The sequence below is a fragment of the Schistocerca americana genome, chromosome 3, assembly GCF_021461395.2.
Source record: "Schistocerca americana isolate TAMUIC-IGC-003095 chromosome 3, iqSchAmer2.1, whole genome shotgun sequence".
Taxonomy (NCBI): domain Eukaryota; kingdom Metazoa; phylum Arthropoda; class Insecta; order Orthoptera; family Acrididae; genus Schistocerca; species Schistocerca americana.
This window is the reverse complement of record NC_060121.1, coordinates 522,925,476-522,946,551: the sequence shown is the minus strand read 5'-3', so window position 1 is coordinate 522,946,551 and position 21,076 is coordinate 522,925,476. Positions and strand designations below refer to the sequence as shown.

Below are 21,076 nucleotides of genomic sequence, written 5' to 3'. Positions count from 1 at the left end.
TATCACAAAGCGAAAAAAGTGATCCAACTAAAACATTCATATTTCTTTACGTACTACACGAATATGTAATAAAAATGGGGGTTCCTATTTAAAAAAGCGCTGTTGATATCCGTTTGACCTATGGCAGCGGCATCTAGTGGGCCAACCATAGCGCCATCTGGTTTCCCCCTTCAAGCTAGACGAGTTTCGTTCTTTGTAGTTTTTTCGTTTGATACTTATTTCGTGGGATAGTCTGGCCGGTCACTATCAATGGACCATTCTGTATATATCGAATATAAATTGAAGTGTTAAGAAGTAATTTCTAGAGGTGTTTGTCTGAAATACAGCATCGTAGTGAAGCGAAAAGTGATAGATTTTCAGTTCACTCAAGAAGAGAATTCTATCTTTTGAAATGTGATGCTACGGAGGAATGTTGCAGTCTGGGTGGGTAGACCGAACCAGAAATGATGAGATATTAAATAGAAAAGAAATGTGTGACAGGATGCCACACATCCTAAAGCATCAAGAAATTTTCAGTTTGGTTAAGGGAGGTTTCGTCTTCGGGAAGGAAAGAAATCAACAATGCGAACACCAATAATTTTCCTTTGTATAAATTGTGTGAGGTAGTTCAGAGAGGACTGGGGAGCGAACAGAGGTTCAGGGCACTCTCACGCCCCTGGGATGCTGTCCCTAAAGGCGGAAGAATCAGCAACGATCAACGGCATGAGGATGCAGTAAGCAATGGAAACCACTTCTTTACAGACACATAATGTGTATCCACAGGACATGTGCCCTGTGATCTCTCCACTGGCAAAAGCTCCAGTAATAGCCCCCATTTGGATTTCCAGGAAGAGACTGACAAGTGGGAGATGACCATTAGAAAAAGACTGAATAACCACCGAAAGGATATCGTTCTATGAGTCGTGGTGTGAAATGTTTCAAGTTTAAATATGGTAGGGAAGATAGAAAATCTGAAAAGGGAAATGCAAGGGCTGAGTCTAAATATAGTGAAAGACAGTGAAGTGAAATGGAAAGATAATAAGGATATGTGGTCGGATGAGTATTGGGTAATATCAACAGTAGCAGAAAACTATATAACTGGAGTAGGATTCGTTATGAATGGGAAGAGAGGGCAAAGAGTGTGTTATTGTGAACAGTTCAGTGGTAAGATTGTTCTCACCAGAATATACAGCAAACCAACACGACAACAATAGTTCAGGTATACATTCCGACGTCGCAAGCTGAAGACGAACAGATAGTGAAAGTATATGGGAACATTGAAGGGTAAACCGAGATAAAAATCTGCTGGTCACGGAGGACTGGAATGCAGTTGTAGGGGAAGGAGCGGAAAGAAGGTTTACACGAGAGTATGGCCTTGGTACGGGGAATGAGAGAGGAGAAAGACTAATTACGTTCTTCAATATATTTCAGATGGTAATAGCGAATATTCTATTCAAAACTCACAAGAGGAGGAGGTATACATCTAAAAGTCCGGGAGATACAGAAAGATTTCAATTGGATTACATCATGGTCAGGCAGGTATTCCGAAAGAAGATACTGGATTATAAGGCGTACCCAGGAGCAGATACAGACTCAGGTCACAATTTAGTGTTAGTGAAAAATATGGTGAAGTTTAAGGATAATTACGCAAAGAAGTGGGACACTGAAGTAATAAGGAATGACGAGATATGCTTGAAGTTCCCTGAGGCAATAAGCAATACCTCACTAGGCAGCACAGAAGAGGAATGGACATCTTTAAAAAGGGCAATCACGGAAGTTGGAAGGAAAAACATAGCTACAAAGAAGGTGACTGTGGAGAAACCATAGGTAATAGAAGAAATACTTCATTTGATCGATGAAAGAAGGAAGTACAAAAATGTTCAGGGTGACTCAGGAATACAGACATACATGTCGCTGGGGAATGAAATAAATGCGAAGTGCAGGGAAGTCAAGACGAAGTGGTGGCATAAAAGATGCGAAGAACTCGAAAATGAAATGATTCTCGGAAGGACTGACTCATCACATAGAAAAGCCAAATAACCTTCGATGAAAGTAGAACCAATGCTGATAGTATTGAAAGTGCCATGCGAATTCCATCGTTAAATGCTTCGGAAGATTTAATATCAAACAAGGCAGAACTGGTAGACAACACTCCATCAGAATTTCGAAAATCATGGGGTGAATTGGCATCAAAACGACTATTCACGTTGGTGTGTAGAATGTATAAGTCTGGCGATGTACTATATGTCTTTCCAAAAACTATCATCCGCACAATTCCAAAGACTGCAAGAGCTGACAAGTGCTAGAAGTACTGTACAAACAGCTTAACGGATCATGCATTGCTGAAAATAATAATATACAGAAGAATGCAAAAGAAAACTGAGAATGTGTTAGATGACGATCAGATTGCCTTTAGGAAAGGTAAAGACACCAGAGAGGCATTTCTGACGTCGCTGTTGATAATAGAGGCAAGACTAAAGAAAAATCAACACACGTTCAAATGGTGCAAGATGTTCAAAATTCTGAGAAAAATAGCGGTAACCAGTAGGGAAAGACGGGTAATATACAGTGTATACAAGGGCCTAAAGGAGACAATAAAAATGGATGTCTGAGAACGAAGTGTTCAGCTTAAAAAGGGTGTAAGACAGGGATATAGTATTCCGCCAATAATGTTTAATCTATACATCGAAGAGGGAATGATAGAAATAAAAGAATACTTCAGAAGACGAATTGCATTTCAAGTGAAAGGATATCAGTGTTATGATTCGCTGATGACATTGCTATCGTCAGTGAAAGTGAAGAAGAAATACAGGACCTGCTGAATGGAATGAACAGCCTACTGAGAACATAACATGGATTTAGAGTAAATAGAAGAAATACGAAAGTTATGAAAAGTAGCAGAAATGAAGACAGTGAGAATATCAACATCAGGATTGATGGTCACGAAGTAGATGAAGTTAAGGGATGCTGTTACCAAGGCAGAAAAATAAACAATGATGGAAGGAGCAAGAATTACATGAAAAGCAGACTAACACCGGCAAAAATGGCATTCCTGGCCAAGGGAAATCCTCTAGTATCAAACATAACCCTTAAACTGAGCAAGAAATTTCTAAGAATTAACGTTTGGAGCATGTATGGTAGTGAAACATGGACTGTGGGAAAACCGGAACAGAAGAGAACTAAAGCCTTTCAGATGTGGTTCTACAGACGAATTTTGGAAATCAGATGGAATGGTAAGATAAGGAATGAGGAGGTTCTGCACAGAGTCGGAGAGGAAAGATATACTTGGAAAACACTGGCAGCAAGAAGGGACAGGATGATAGGACATCCGTTAGGACATCAGGGAATAACTTCCATGGTATGAGAGGGAGCTGTAGAGGGTAAATAGGGTTGAGGAAGACAAAGATTGGAATACAGCAAATAATTGAGGACGTAGGTTGCATGTGCTACTCTGAGTTGGTTGGTTGATTCAGGAAAGGGACCAAACAGCGAGGTCATCGGTCTCATCGGATTAGGGAAGTGTGGGGGAGAAAGTCGGTCGAGCCCTTTCGAAGAAACCTTCCAGGCATTTGCCTAAAGCGACTTAGGGAAATCACAGAAAACCTAAATCAGGATGGCCGAACGCGGGTTTGAACCATCGTCTTCACGAATGACAGTTCGCTCTCCATAGCCAAACTACCTATCACACGTTTCTACTGTGCGTATCTTTCCAGGAATATCCAGTAGCAGAAGAAGTTTTCATCGTCAGTATTTTGCCGGCACTGGGAGGAGAGATGATGGCGTATAGTTCTTCATCAACAGACTTCGCTCCAAAGACCTTGGTTATATCCGAAACTTCACTATAGTGTCTCTCGGAGTGAAGGCATCTGACACTTCTGCTGGTGATCCTTCCATCGGATGGTTATGTTAAGCTCAGCGGTGTTATTTGAGAGGGGTAGGCACACTCTCTCATACCTGTCGTTGTCAAGGACAACACAAGCACTACACTGTACACAATGCTCGCTCACCACGGTCACTCATACTAACTGGTACAGTTTGGATATTACTCAAACTTCACGAGGAGAAGATGCCACTACGCGCGAAGACTGGGACGACGCATCATCACAGCCAACAATGACGTACGTTATATACGAGGCTGAGTCAAATGAAAACCTTAAATTTGTAATAACAAATCGAAATTTCGCGCCGTTATCCTGTAAGTTGGTAGGCGTGCTACAAACAGCATGCAGAATGGCCTGTAGGTGGCAGCATAGTGCAGATGTACACATATCGTCGCAGTATCAATATAAAGATGGCCGACCCACTTGCGACTTGCACCAGGGAAGAACAGCGTTCTGTTATTCGGTTTATGCGCAGTAAAGGTGTGAAACCTATTGAAATTCATCGACGAATGAAGGTTCAGTACGGTGATGCATGTCTGTCACAGCAGCAAGTCTACGAATGGAGTAGGGAGTTCGCAAATGGTTTGACTTCAGTGGAAGATACTCCTCGTCCAGGTCAGGCACAACGAGTTGTGACTCCACAGAACACTGCAGCAGTTGAAGCCATAGTGAAGAAAAACCGCCGAGTGACACTGAATGGCATTGCAGCATGTTTACAGATTAGTCATGGGTCAGCACACCACATTGTGCATGATGTGCTCCAGTTTCACAAAGTGTCTGCAAGATGGGTGCCACTGCAGCTGACTTCTGAAATGAGAGAACGACGTGTTGATGCTTGTGAAGAACTTCTTCGGCGCTTTGAACGAGAAGGTGATGGATTCCTTGCAAGAATCTTTACTGGGGACGAAACCTGGGTTAACCTCCACCAACCGGAAACGAAGAGAGCGAGCAAGGAATGGCACCATTCCTCATCACCAAAACCTTAGAAGTTTCGAACAGCACCTTCAGCAGGGAAGGTTATGCTGACTCTCTTTTGGGACGCAAAAGGCGTCATTTTCGAGCATTACATGCCTAGAGGGATCACTGCCACCAGTGGATCATACACAGATCTCCTAAAAAATCATCTGTTGCAACAATCACAGACCTGCATTTTGAGTGTCTTCCTCATCCACCATACTCACCAGACCTAACCCCAACCGATTTCCATCTGTTTGGACCACTCAAAGACGCAATGGGAGGAAAGAAGTTCCGTTATGATGAAGAGGTACGCCACGCAGTGCGTGAGTGGTTGCGGGGACTGCCAAAAGAATTTTTTTCTAAAGGAATTTATGCACTTTGTAAGCGCTGGAGTAGTTGCATTGAGCGTGGGGGAGATTATGTTGAGAAGTGATGTAGCTTTGTACCACTTATACACAAAAATAATATTTAATATTTTCATTTGACTCACCCTCGTATATAAAGATGGTATCTGTTCTTTCGGACATATTCGAAAGAACAGATACCATCTTCACATATATATATACAGGGTGAGTCACCTAACATTACCGCTGGATATATTTCGTAAACCGCATCAAATACTGACGAATCGATTCCACAGACCGAACGTGAGGAGAGGGGCTAGTGTAATTGTTTAATACAAACCATAAAAAAATGCACGGAAGTATGTTTTTTAACACAAACCTACGTTTTTTAAATGGAACCCCGTTAGTTTTGTTAGCACATCTGAACATATAAACAAATACGTAATCAGTGCCGTTTGTTGCATTGTAAAATGTTAATTACATCCGGAGATATTGTAACCTAAAGTTGACGCTTGAGTACCACTCCTCCGCTGGTCGATCGTGTGTATCGGAGAGCACCGAATTACGTAGGGATCCAAAGGGAACGGTGATGGACCTTAGGTACAGAAGAGACTGGAACAGCACATTACGTCCACATGCTAACACATTTTTATCGGTCTTTTGCAGGACGCAGTCTCAAGACGATGAGGATCATACTTATCGTTGCCCCGATGGACGATTCCGTGGCGGAAGCACCAGTGTGCTTGCATGCACCAGACGCTGTACCTATGGACGTTGAACAGCAGCTGAGCCAGCACCGCTCTTCCGCCGCCGACATGACGCCGCCTTCGGACTTCACAGGTACTCCACCGGACGCACACCATTCACGCACCTTTACGTGGTCTGACGATGTAGACGACGAAACACCCATCGTTGAGATAGCAGCGAATGCTGCTGCTCCATCCGACGACTGCTAATCAACAGAGTTGCTGGGTGGGGATGTGAAGACTACTGGGGCATCATTCCTCTTCGCTGCTGCTCTTCGTGCCTCCAAGAGCGTCTCAGTAGTCCATAAGCTTGCAGGATTGGCTCCATCAGTGTCAACACCATTGGCACCCCTGTCAAACTACAATTGCTCCGTGAAATGCTGAGGGCGTCGGACCTCAATGTTGCCCTTTTGCAGGAAGTTCACCTGGCGACGTTCCCTAATATCTATGGCTATGTGTCCTACCTCACGCCGTGTGCTGACTGAGGCAGTGGGACAGCTAAACTTTTAAAGGAAGGCATTGAGATAGACGACATGATTTAATCACCATCGGCTAGGGGTCTTGCTGTGACTTTCCACGGTGTCCGAGTCATCAATGTTTACACTCCCACAGGACTGCTACTGGATATTCCTGGAAAGATACGCACAGTAGAAACGTGTGATAGGTAGTTTGGCTATGGAGAGCGACTATTCAGACCAGGTCGCTCCTTCGTTTGTCGGCCGCTACGACCATATTACTCTTGGGGGCGACTTCAGCTGTGTGTTATCCCAGAAGGACCAACATCCCCAGTTCAGCACATGCCAGGAACTCAAGCTGCTCGTGCATGAACTGAACCTCACCGAAACTTGGGACCGCATGCGTGGTGATCGGCCTTGATATACGTACGTCACCAGCCATTCAGCAAGTCGTCTTGACCGTGTCTACGTTTCCCAAAGAATCGTAACTGCCATGCTTGACGCTGAGCTATGGCCTATCGCCTTTCCGACCATGTCGCCTACATTTGCACTGTTTCGTTCCAGAGGTAGAAGGTGTGGCGCGGTCGAGGCCTGGCGAAACTGAATGTCGCCCATCTCAAGGATCCGCAATGCAGGCAGGTCGCAGAAACGACGTGGAACAACTGTGTGAGACGCCTTCCAGCGTATCCTTCAACACTCCGGTGGTGGCTCCACTGCACCAAGCCTGCTTTACGTCGTTCGATGATGAATTACGGTCGCGACGAAATGCTGTGGCAACGACATACCATGGAATAATATTTCACATTTCTCCGGGAACTCTCAAACCATGCCCCCTCTGTTCAATGACAGGTTGAAATTCAACGTATTAAGGCGAAGATAATTTCTCTTATGGGTCACCGCCTTGAGGGCTCAATAGTACGCGCAAGGCGTCTCGATTGTGTACTAGGAGAGCCCCCGTCCATACATCATATTATCCGAGAGAAGCAGCGGTGTCGGAGAAAGCTGGTCAACGCCCTCGACATGCCAGTTGGTCGTCAATTGACGTCCCAGAATGACATCGTAAAAGCCTTTGTGAATCACTACAACCAGTTCTATGCAGCATAGGACCAGAACATAGGGGTAACGACTGATGTACTCCGTTCCTTGACGGGTACCCTGGATGAGGCTGCTGTGGAGATTCTCACATCGACAATTACGGCTGATGACGTCGTGCCGCTGGTCTAGATGGGTTCCCACTGGAGTTTTACCGCACATTACACGAGATCATGGGCTCACGCTGGACTGCGATGTATGAAGAACTGATGAACCTTGGCCTTCCGCTCCCACCCGAATTCGTAGAAGGCTTGCTTATCCCGGTCCCCAAGCCATCGGGAGGTCGGGAAGTTGGGCATTATCGGCCGGTGACCATGTTAAATTGTGACTTCAAGACTTTTACCCGGATTCTTGCAACTCGCCTTCGGCGCGTCATTCCTCAAGTCATCTCTCTGGATCAAACGTGCTTTGGTGGTGACAGTAACATTCAGACGGCACTCAGCGATTACCATGACGTCAGAGCCCTGGACACGACCTGCCGCTGTAACGGTGCCTTAGTGACAGTGGACTTCGACTACGACTTTGATAGAGTGAGTCATGCCTTTCTGGAAACGTACTCCGACGGATGGCCTTCCTCCACAGGTTTATTCACATCGTCTTGCGGCTCCTCCGAGGTGCCACGTCGCGAGTGCTGGTCAATGGCGGTGTGGTGGGCCCTATTAATGTCATGTGGTCGGTCTGTCAAGGATGTCCGCTGTTGATGCTGCTTTTCGCCATCGTCCTTGAGCCACTGTTACATGGTTTGAGGAGCCGGCTCACAGGGATAACAATGAGGGGGAATGCTTTCATCTGCAGCGCCTGTGCACATGACGTGGTGTTCTTGGTTCTATCGGAGGATGAAGTGCGAGAGGCACTGGCATGGATGAACCAGTACGGGACTGCTGCAGGTAGCCATGTGAACCTGACGAAATCTAGCGCTATGTCTGTCGGTAGAGGTCTTCCAACAGCGAGTGTGGCTCCATTGCCATTAGTGGACAAACTCAAATGTTTGGTGATCACCTTCAAGCGTGATATACAGCGCACGATGTCATTTAACTATAAACGCCTGCTTCAAGCTATCCGCACCAACATTCGTGGCAACCTCCTGAGAGCATTGGACATGTTACAAAAGGTGGATTTGGTTAACACTCAGCAGGCCATTGTGGCCGATCGGTTCTAGGTGCTTCAGTCTGCGGTCGCAGGTTCGAATCCCGCCTCGGGCACGGATGTGTGTTGTGTCCTTAGGTTTAAGTAGTTCTAAGTTTAGGTGACTGATGATCTCAGATCTTAAGTCCCATAGTGCTCAGAGCCATTTGAATCATTTTTGTTAACACTCATCTAGTCTCACGACTACTCCATTTAGCACAGATTTTACCGCTGCCAAAGGCAATGGCACACGGACTTCAGGCGGCGTTCAGCTACTTTGGGAGCGCGGATCTTATCTTCAAAGTCCGCTACGACACGCTGACACTTCCTCCTCGAGATGGCGGCTTTGGCCTTGTCAACGTCCAAGCGAGAGCAGCAGCCCTTTATGTAAGTACGATGGTTAAATCGTGGACCCGCCGCCGTACCGGATTTTCGGGAAGCCTGATTGACGAACTGGCCCCTCCCTCTCGAGTGGCACCTGTTGCAGTAGCCCATATTTCATCCTCGCTCTCACATGTCAGGACCTTTTTTATCGAATGCGGGTATGTCCATGCCGATATGCCTAGTACCACAAACCCTATTGCACGTGCGTTTACCGCCTAATGATGAGAAATCATACTCGGAATGTTGTGGAAAGCCGACATCCTACGATCGCATGGACCTGTGGTTTGGCGTTCTGTGCACCACATCCTCCTCGACACGAGCGCTCGTGCGACCTGGTATCTGGTCGTTAATGGAAAATAAATGACACAGCTTCGTCTACATGCCATGAAAATGACGGATTGGCCACTGTGTTCTCGTTGTCACTCGCTTGATAGGAACGAACATCGACTGATGTGTGGATCTTCTGCAGAGGTGTGGCAGCTGATTCAGAAGATCCTTGCCTTCCTTCTGCGTACGACTCCTCATGCCATTACACCGAAGTTTCTTCTGTTCCCAGATGAGACATACTTCCCACGTACGAAACCAATCCTGTGATCTGGATAAAAGGCCTCTCGACCTCTTATTTGTTCTGTAAAGATGATAAGAGTGTTCTTGATTTTTGGACGTTCCTGCAAGATCGCTTTACTTTTCTCGTGCACCATCCGCGATACCGTCAGTACTATGCCAACTTTTTGGGTAGTGCCTTCTTCGATCCCCGCCTGCAGCTTGGGTGTGTCAGGTATTTCAGTGAGATTGTGTAATACCAGGACTCAGTCCAATGCACCGGCGAATGAAATATTCTTCGTGAAGACGTGCCTGGAATATACCTGACTGCCTTGGGATTCAGGGTGCGTCTACCCACAAGTTAGCGGGACACGAATGCCATTTTGTATGTTCTGCCAGGAGGGCGTTTTCTTTAATTTCGATAATTTCCTTTTTATTTTGTTTGTTATTGATGGTAATTACACATAAATGTTTTTCGCCTGGAGGGTGATCTCAACATATATATATATATATCCCGATCGGGGCACACATTTTCAACTGTCCCCGTTGACTTATATCAACGCCTGTATGCAGCTAAGGGTATTCATTTGATTGTAATGACGTACGACCTTATGTTTAAAATAAAAGCTTCGCTAGCACTTTCACTTGCGGTTCAAAATCTAGAATATGCTACTGACGATTCAGCAAACCACCTCCGCAAGTTAAGCATTTATTCGGAATGTCTATATTCCACATGTACCACATGCTGGGATATGCAAATGATTAGCATTTCAGCTCGTCCAAACAAAGTAGGAGTAACGTCATCTAAATTCACGTTTATATAAAAATGAATGTTTGTTTATTCAGAATGTATTATCTCAAGAAAAATGAAGCAATTTAGGTGCGGTTTCTTGCAAACTGGTCAGCATTGTCTGTAGAGGATTTACAGTTGTATAGCTTATACGGCTGTTGTTAAAATATAGTCATTACGATGTATCAATACACAGACGCGATTCGACAAATATCGATATACATCGGCGAACAATGATTCGTCGGTAATCGATATATCGATACAATAGGGGCAATATCGAGCAAATCAATTCTTATTTTATACTACATTTTTTCAGAATTTTCGATAAATATTGGAAGACGTTCTTTTGAAATTGTAGTAGAACATAGTTTTACTTTCACTGCGTAAATGTCTCTGATTACTTTCTGAGCTTTCATCATGTCTAGTCTTTCTCTTTGACTGTTTGAAGCAAGAAGTGTAGATGGCACAAAGAAGAACGGAATAACAAGACATCCGATAGGAAGAAATAGCGCACAAATTGCATTAATAATAATTTTTAACACTACTAGTGTGCTGTTTCCTCACGTCGGCGTTCTTCAAAAACCGTTGCTGAAACTGATGAACAAGAGTCTAAATAGAAGACTGGTCTCTACGGTGGGCGGAGACACGCGGGGGGAAATACTGACGTAATCGACTCTCGGTGCTACCTACAGAAACTGCAACGTTTAACTTCACCACGCAATTCTGATACTACAATTTCTAGACGGAAGGCGGTTGCAGAAATGAAAAAGCAGGGAAGACGACAGGAAGTACTCTAGATAAATCCGATATATCACGAAATCGAACTATGGACCTATTGGACACCTTTTATTGCGCGAGCTGTAGTTACCAATGTAAACAAAGTGATTATCGCCAAGTGTGAACGTGCATCATTTTCAAAAAATGGTTCAAATGGCTCTGAGCACTATGGGACTTAACTTCTGCGGTCATCAGTCCCCTAGAACTTAGAACTACTTAAACCTAACTAACCTAAGGACATCACACACATCCATGCCAGAGGCAGGATTCGAACCCGCGACCGTAGCGGTCGCGCGGTTCCAGACTGTATTGCCTAGAACCGCTCGTCCAATCCGACTGGCCCACGTTTTGAAGCAGCACTTCAATACCAGCTCAGTGAACAACGATTCTGTGTATTATTTTAAACCGGCCGGCGCATCATTTTTGTTTCAGTTCTGGCTCTGAGGGGGATAAGCAGTATGCTATCTTGTTGATGTACAGAATATCTAATAATAAATCAATACAGCTGTAAAACTGGCAGTATACTTAGGCTGGTTCTAGGCACTTCAGTCTGGAACCGCGTGACCGCTACGGTCGCAGGTTCGCATCCTGCCTCGGGCATGGATGTGTGTGATGTACTTAGGTTAGTTACGTTTAAGTAGTTTGAAGTTCTAGGGGACTGATGACCTCAGATGTTAAGTCCCATAGTGCTCAGAGCCATTTGAACCATTTGAACTTAGGCTGATGCGCCAAACAAACTGGTATAGGATTGCGTATTCAGATACATAGATATGTTAACTGCCAGAATACGGCGCTACAGCCGAAAACGCCTATATAACAAAAAGTGTCTGGCGCAGTTGTGAGATTGGTTACTGCTGCTTCAATGGCATTTTATCATGAGTTAAGTGAGTTTAAAGGTGCTGTTATAGTCGGCGCGCGAGGCATGGGACACAGCATCTCCTAGGTAGCGATCAAGTGGGGATTTTCCCGTACAACCATTTCACGAGCTTACCGTGAATATCAGGAATCCGGTGCAACATCAAATCTCCGACATCGCTGCGGCCGGAAAAAAGATTCTGCAAAACGACTAGACCAACGACGACTGAAGAAAATCGTTCAACCTGACAGAAGTGCAACCCTTCCGCAAATTGCTGCTTCTTTCAGTGCCGGGCTATAAATAAGTGTCAGCATGCAAACATTCAATGAAATATCATGGATATGGGCTTTCGGGCTTTCGGAACCGAAGTCCCACTCGACGCAACACATTACGCCTCGCCTGGCCCCGTCAGCACCGACATTGGACTGATGATGACTGGAAACATGTTGCCTGGTCGAACGAGTCTCGTTTCAAATCGTATCGAGCGGATGGATGTATACGGGTATGCAGACAAGCTCATGAACACATGGACCTGGTTGTCAGGAGGGGACTGTTGAAGCTGGTGGAGGCTCCGTAATGGTGTCGGGCTTGTGCAGTTGGTGTGATATGGGGTCCTTGATACGTCTAGATACAACTTGACAGATGACACGTACGTAATCATCCTTTCTGATTACCTGTATCCATTCATGTCCATTTTGCATTACTACGGACCTGGGCAGTAGCAGGACAATGTGACACCCTTCACGTCCAGAATTGCTACAGAGTGGCTCCAGGAACACTCTTCTGAGTTTAAGCACTTCCGGTGGCCACCGAACTCCTCAGATATGAACATTATGAACTCTATTTAGGATGCCTTGCAACGTGCTGTTCAGAAGGGATCTCCAGCTCCTCTTACTCTTATGGATTTATGGATAGCGCTACATGATTCATGGTTTCAGTTCCCTCCAGCACAACTCAGACATTAGTTGAGTCCATGCCACGTCGTCTTGCGGCACTTGTGCGTGCTCGCGAGGGCCCTACACGATATTAGGCAGGTGCACCAACCTGTGTCCTTAGCTCTTCAGTGTACAAAATGGAGCCGATATTTAGTTTTAGCCGGTACATTGTTATACTGCTGAATATGGTCTTTATAAATGGTATCCCCGATATTAAGCAAGAGAACAATCCTAATAACTTTTCCAACAACAACGTAGTCGCTTTCCTGTGAAGTCGACTGCGAGAAAGACAATGCTGCGATTCTCGAGAGTACAAAAATACTCAGTGACTTTGCAAACTTGTTATTCTGGCAGCAAAAAACACCGAAATCAATGTAATCAAATACGTCATCCAAGAATAAATTGCGGTCGAATCTCTCTTCTACAGATCGATTAACTACGTCGTGAATGCGGACGGCTTCTTAAGCTATCGAAACGAGTTTTTAAACTCGTTAGATATTAATGGTGTCACCCAGCATATTTAGTCACAAAAAATCGGTGTCTCAGTAATGCTTTTGCTCAACATTAATCCACCTCGATTGTGCAGTGGAACCAGGCTCGCAGCAGAATAATTTACGCTAAACGTTACTGAGGTGATTAATACTGAAAGGCAAGTTAATCGGAGAAGACGTGCTCATTTCACGTATTCCTATCATTCCCACTGACATGCTATTTAATTTCAACCGACTACAGTTCCACCTTTGTCTAGCATTTTCAATGACTGTCAGCAAAGCACAAGATCTATCGTTTCAAGTCTGTTGATTAAACCTCGAAAATCCACTCTTTTCACTTGGTCAGTAATGTGTTGCATGCTCACGATTGGGATGGTCGAAAAATTTGTTTTTCCGCAAGACGGAAAGTTCAAAAATATTGTACATCCCAGTGCAATTAAGAAACTTTATTCACGTATAACGCAATGATGAAGAAATCATTCTTTTATTTATTTTCTACATAAGTATCTGCATAATTTGTATGTATACTTCCAGTAAATTACAAAACAGTTGAAAGTGGCGTGATGCGTGCTGTAATTAAGTAGTTACGTGTACAAGGAAAGCTTAAACATTGTGTTATCCTTTTCATGCAATCGTTAGCTAGTTAAGTATACAAGGAAATATTATGCATCGTGTTATCCTTTCAGAAATCCTAACTGATTGCTTATAGTTTGTGATAAGTTGGTTTATGCCTCGTTTAGGAAAGAAGTACCTGTAACAGTAGATGGAACTAGAAAGCAGCAGAATCGTTGCTCGTCCAGACTGCTTTTTATTCGTGATATTGCTGCTCGCATTAGTTGGGATACCTTGACTAGCACAGGAGTATGGGATCGATGGGAACAGGAGTGCCACAGTCAACCTAATGGAGAACCTCAACAGCCCTAAGCGACTAACCCCTGAGAGGCTCGTTTGGATGCGCAGTATCGTATAGCCACGTCACGAACTGGAGTTAATAAGACAATTATCCACACAGACAATGGAACGTCTTAGGCAGCACCACGAACTGCTAGTTGGTAACCATTGTTGCAGCTTCTCTTGTTGCCCTAGCTAAAAGAGGAGAACCAAGAGTGGTGCACCCGACAATAAATGTGCATACAGGAGGGCCAACATGGCGTCTTTTCATACTAGACCCGGTTCTGTATACAGGATGTGTCATGTCCCTGTGCAGAGGCACTGAGGAGATCGGAACTAACCAGACTCCATTGGTTGTCGTCATATGGGCCCAGTGCGCGGTGTGATGGTACGAGGAATCATTGGATACACAACACGATCATCCCTGGTGCCCTTAGCTGTTAATTTGGACAGCAGGTGCTGAAGCGTTGTACTCTCCAGGCTGGTGGCTCTGTCTTCGAAATCCTTGTTCGTTATTTTTCAAGAAGACAAGCAAGACTGCGTATTGGCCATGCTGTCCTGGCACAGAGGTTGTTCGCTTGTGACCTAGACAGAACGTTCTCGATATCTCTCACCCATGGGTTGCCAAGAGACTGGACGAATCAACTATCAAGACTCTCTGTGGCATCTGACTTGCCGGATTCCTGCCATTATCATCACCAGAGATGGCAGCTCTGTGAAGCAAATTTCTTTTCTTGTACAGCTGCAAATTTAGTAGTAACTTAAGGAGAGACGTTGATGAAATTGAGCAAAACTGTCGATTTTGGATTTATTTTATGTTAGTACAACTCATCGACAATAAGTTTCCAAAGTTTTAATGTTGAAATCGCATCGGAAGTGCCTGAAAATTAATTAAAAGTGTGACGCCCACGTTTTGAAAAAATGGTTCAAATGGCTCTGAGCACTATGGGACTTAACTTCTGCGGTCATCAGTCCCCTAGAACTTAGAACTACTTAAACCTAACTAACCTAAGGACATCACACACATTCATGCCCGAGGCAGGATTCGAACCTGCGACAGTATCGGTCGCGCGGTTCCAGACTGTAGCGCCTAGAACCGCTCGGCCACTCCGACCGGCCCACGTTTTGAAGCAGCACTTCAATACCAGCTCAGTGAACGATTCTGCGTATTACTTTCAACCAAACGTGTGCGGGATACATCTGGAAGGCCGTGATATATACTCTTTGGTTTTATAGATCATCTTTGACTGTGTCGTATCTTATACACAATAACAAACTAGCTGCATCGTTTATGACGAAGCAATTCTTTTTTTGCCTTGTGATACTGACGGAGATTTATACAAGTGTTCGATTCTTTCTTCATTCAGTTACGCCACGACCACAAACAGGTATAAAAACTGGATAAACTGCGTTTGAATAAGTTAGCGAATGGAAGACGTGAGAAACAACGACAAACCAGCAATGAGGCTACGTCCGAAGTAAGAAAACCTGCTGAAAGTCAGTTGAAGACCTGGTAATGGAAGGAAGACAGATAACAAGAAATCAGAAGAGAAGCCTTGAAGGGAAAGACGACGCTGGAGTACAAATGTGATGCCTTCTGAAGAAGTGACATAAGTAAAAAAGTTAGGTTGAATTTTAATTGCGTTTCCCTAAAAGTTTGTTTGTTAACGTTTATGTACCTTTTCCTCAGATTCTATGAATGCTAGAAATATGAAATTTTGTACACATATTTCTGTAAACCTAATAAACGTTTTCTCAAGATAAAATTATGAAATTCTGATTGAAAGCTGAGATATGAGGCAACGTGCTTGGAATTTTGCATGAATTTAAAATTGTAGTTGTGGAAATATAATTTAAAAATTATGAAAATTCTCCTATTTGACTTATTCCAAAAACCTCATGAGAGGAGCTTAGAACATATAAAGAGATGAAACAGAGAAATTTTTGTAGAAAAATCTTGGATACTTTCTGATAAAGAGGAACATACTTAATTTTTTAAAATAAAACTTCAAAATTCATTAAAAAAAGTTGAATATATATATATAATCAAAGGATTTTATATCTAATTTTGTGTTACTTTCATGTAAAGCGTGGTACAAAATTTCATTGCCATATCGCCAAAACTGTGAATTTGGTGCAATTTTGAAATAGTGTGTGTTTCTCATCAACGTCCCCCCTTAATCAAGTATGCTCCCTACCGTACTGTATATGGTAATTAGGTAAAATTTAGTGAGTTTATATCCTTCCCGATTTTGCAATAATAATTGCCAGGAGAATACGTTACCTAAACCGTGTAGCTGGTAACGAATAATGGGGAAATTGTGCAATTTAAATATTCATACACGTGTTTTGTTTGCAAGTTTCTTATACAAACTCGGGAGGTCAAGGTCCTGTCAGTAATGAGTGAAGGCACATGTATGGACAGTGGACTGTAACGCAATAAGAAACTAAGCCACTCATCATCACGTATGCTACAACTCTATCATCTGGTAAGTACGGCGGATGTGTTCTAAGATATTAAAACGGAAACAGCTCCCACTAACCTCTCTGCTGTCACCAAGTTGCGGTGATATCCAGTACGCGACCAAGGGCAAGGTGGGCGTACAGTTACAAATTAACACAGACGCCGTTGGCTGACCTAGTCTGCCGCGGCGGTCAGCTTCGGATTCGCAATCGGCAAGCGCTGAATCAGATCGCAAAGTAGATCAAGAGCAGTGTCTGCGGGAGCGGTGGCCCTGTCACAGGCAACCGGCGGGGGCGTGGCTCGCAGGTCCCACAGCTACCGCCCGCTATATATACCGACGGCGAATCTGGCTGCGGCACCTGTTGCTCTCGCCGGACAACAACTCCCATCACAACATGTACAAGCTGGTGAGTTGCCTGTGCGACGACACACACTTCCGAGTGCTCGGGACACTACATGTCTCCTCTTATTTCTTTCATTTTTGCCCTGTCTTACTGGACCGTTTCTGTCAGTGCAGCATTACTGCACCCAAGAATTTTGAATACTCAGCACATACTAGGGTTAGTCATGAAGTTTAAACTGTGGGGCTCAGATTTCAAAGTGCAGCAGTGCTGTAGACACGTGGCAGCAAAAAATTAGTAAATGAATCACATAACTTTATCTTTGGGAGACGACAGTTTTCAACTTTATATTTCCCTCGTGTTCTAATAATATCCTCTCTTGAATTTTCCCTTCTGCTGGTCTTTCCCCGACAACGCTTTTATTTCTGGACACATTAGCACACATCTCGGCTTCTTACAAATGTTTCCCTTCCAACCCTTTCTCTCTCTTCCTACTACATCTTGCTTTCGGCTGGGTGAGGCAGCGCTGTGATTCATACGCTGCATTTGTTTTTGATATGACGTAGGTTCAAAACTCTGTATGGCACAGTGATTGATGTTAGTGCTCAGTTTCTAAGAGCTTTAACATCGACGGGAGTTGCAAGTAAACCCTCCATCCATCCATTATTCGTTTCGTAATTACATTTACAGAATTCAACTAGTTTCAGCTCCTCTAGTATCTCGGCTGTCTACATTTCAATTCTACACAACGCTGTACTCATGAAGAAGACTTCAGAAGTTTTTTCCTAACTACATATCAATATTTGATGGCGAAGGACATGTTTCCTTCACTACTGTGTATGCTTGTTTTCTATGTAGCAAAAGTTTTGTGATTTTGTTTTTCATTGCCCAATTCTTAGTCAACAGTTCGTCATCTCTCTTTCTTTCAGCTACTTCCGTCGTTGCCGCCTTATTTAATCTCTGATGCAAACTTTGTGCTGACTAATGCATCCAATGAATTTAACAGATCTTTTATCTTCTTTGCTTTCGCGAAAAACGGTTGAGAGTGCTGCGGAGTGTAGTTTTGGGTGTGTTATCATAATACTTAGTCTTAACATTGAAGAGAAGCTGAAAAAATGGAAAAGGGTACAACAGAAAAGTACTAACACGAGGAAAATATTCGTCTACACTTCTGCAGCAGTTAAGTTCTTATAACAGTATCTCGTAAAGGCACGTTGTCTAGATCGAACCATGGTCCGCTGTTTGTCTTAGTCATTATGCTTTACTTCAGCAAACAAGTAGAAATACGAAAACATTTCTTTCCGTATGCGATCCAAGTAGGAAATCAAACCAGTGTTCAGCTAACGATTTGTTTATGGACAATAGTATTGTGTGATTACGAAAATGATCTCCGTGCGCAGTTAAACAGATGAGCCGTAGCAGCTCAGCAGCTAGAAGGGAGTTTGTAGAACCTGGCCACACAGACGAATAAGTGACGACTTCTCCGGGAAAAAGAGAATAATTTAAGTAACTCGAGAAGATTGGAAGCAGTGTTTCTGCTTAGGCCGTCATTTAGATACAGACAGTAAGCCATAAACGTGGCACAGGTGTGATAAGGTAATATACTAACGGAGGAATGTTATGGCTAGAAAACTAGTACTAGAGTAACCCTAGTGACTGTTTAATCGACAACAAAACGTAAAATAGAACTACGCGTCCCACCCTCCTGAGTTGGAATTGCGTATCACGATGCAGCTAGACACCAGATGAGATGGTCTCGTGAAGAGATTCTACAGCGTCAAAAGTTTACATAAACCATTTGTATAAAGTTTATTAGAGCTCTGTTACTCCTTGTATGGATCAGAAATGGAGGGATCAAATAGGCACATAGGTAAAGCAAACTCAGTTTCACTAGCAGGAACTGGGAAAAGTGCAATCAGTATGCAAAGGAGACTGCTTACCGAATGTGTGTGACATTTTATAATGTGTTTCAAGTGCGTGGGAGACATACCAACCAGGAGTAGCAGGGGATACTAGACGTTCACAACGAAGGACAGCACATAAGAGCACAGATTTGTTTGACTCACAGGTGAGCGTCACAGAAGCGCTGAAAATCTGAATTTGCAGACGCTTGAAGAAAATCACTTCAACCACGAATTTCAACTTCCAGCCTTTCGAGAGCCAGTATTAAGTAAAGAACTTCAGCTCTCTAGATGTTGCTCTGATAGAGACGGCAAATCAAGATTTGGGTACTAACAGAGCGCACCATGATTTGCGAAGTATGTATGTAGACGTTTCAAAAAGTCACTAGGTCAACAAGAACTTAACGCCGTATTTATTACTCCGTCAGAATGTAGAAATAGGAAAATATACACGTAGGCTATTTCTTTTATTTTGGATCTACTTTGTCTGTATCTGGTCTTATTGCCCCCCCCTCTCTCCGCTCCATCACCCCACATCCAAGGCCATAAAAACATTATGCATAACTTCATACATTTCTGCCATTTTCAGTAGGTTGTAAGTTCCGTATACATTACTTCCATATCACTTGCATTTTCTCTACTCATGTCCTACCCAATAGCATACATGAGTTGTGTGGTGCACATTTCATTCGAATTAGATATATCCTCTCTGTGTGCCCTTTCTGAAGTCATTGAAGCAGATCCACAGTTTTAGACGAAAAAAACTGCGTCTGCTGTATTCAGTGAATTCATGATGAGACATTCATTTTTGCAATATAAAGTACAGATCACAGCGGCAGGCCGCGTATTGTTCGATTTACTTTGCCCAATTTCATTTGACGGACATGAGAACGTTCAGACATTCATTACCCTGTGGTATCGCATTAAAAGTGATCAGCACTACTTGGCACCACCGCCAGCAGGAAGCTTCTGCCGAACTGTGAAATGCACGTTGTCGCAGGTGATCCTGCTGTGCGCCGTGGCCGCCGCCCACGCCGGCTACCTGGGAGGCTACGCCGCCCCCGCCGTCGCCGTGGCGCCTGCCGTGGCCGCCCCCGCCGTCGCCGTGGCCCACGCCCCCGTGGCCGTGGCGCCCGCCGCCTCCTCATACGCCAACACGTACCGCGTATCGCAGACGGCCCGCCTCCTGGCCGCCCCCGCCGTCGCCGCCGCCCCTGTGGCCTACGCCGCCCCCGCCATCCACGCCCCTCTGGCCTACGCCGCACCTGCTGTCGCTGCTCCCCTGCTGAAGGTCCACTAGGAAATGTACCTGAAGCTATGAACAGAGTTATTTATTGTCAATAAAGGGCAGAAAAAGTGTATATGTTCTTCATTTCTTCCTAGCTGGTACTTGTGCTGGTGATTGTTAAATGCTTGCTGCCACGCCCTTTTCCCGGCTGGACGGGCTGCAGTTACACATGTGCTTTCTCACACAGCAACATGTCATCTTACAAGCAATTGTATAATATGAAACGATTTTTTTATTATTTCTTACGACTACACTTTCAGTGATACATTCTTCACATCTAGTTCATGTAAAAAGTATAGTTTCATGAATCGCTATAAATTTAAAAAAAATGGTTCAAATGGCTCCAAGCACTACGGGACTTAAAGTCTGAGGTCATCAGTCCCTAGACTTAGAACCAGTTAAACCTAACTAACCTAAGGACTTCACACACATCCATGCCCGAAGCAGAATTTGAACCTTCGACCGTAGCAGCAGCGCGGTTCCGGACCGAAGCGTCTAGAACCGCCCGGTCACAGCGGCCGGCGTTATAAATTCACATTGCATTCTTAAGATCTTGGAACGAATAAGGAATTTAATGCTACAAACATTTTGTGGAGACACGTTTCTAATGTTGTACACTCAGAATGAAAGTAGTAACTGGTTTAACGTTTCCATTGAAGTTATAGTACTTAAAACCAATTTCTATAAAACATTTCCGCGTTTTCTGCTGAGTTGAAACGAAAGGACTTTGTCTGCGAGTATGTTTATACAACACTTTTACACAATGTAAAATGCCACAATACCGTAAATCCAATAACAAAAGTTACATTTTCAGACTGCTCTTGGTATGACGGGCT

General features: G+C 44.1%; 1 protein-coding gene across 1 annotated transcript in view; it reads left to right on the top strand.

The window, feature by feature from the left end:
* Window positions 1–20,293, top strand: part of LOC124607423 (cuticle protein 38-like) — a 31,158-nt gene extending 10,865 nt beyond the window's left edge. Inside the window, exon 2 of the mRNA XM_047139750.1 lies at window positions 19,953–20,293. Within this exon, the coding sequence (XP_046995706.1) occupies window positions 19,953–20,252 (300 nt within the window). The 3' untranslated portion in view covers window positions 20,253–20,293. The remainder of the gene's footprint in view (window positions 1–19,952) is intronic.
* The last annotated feature ends 783 nt before the right edge of the window (window positions 20,294–21,076 follow it).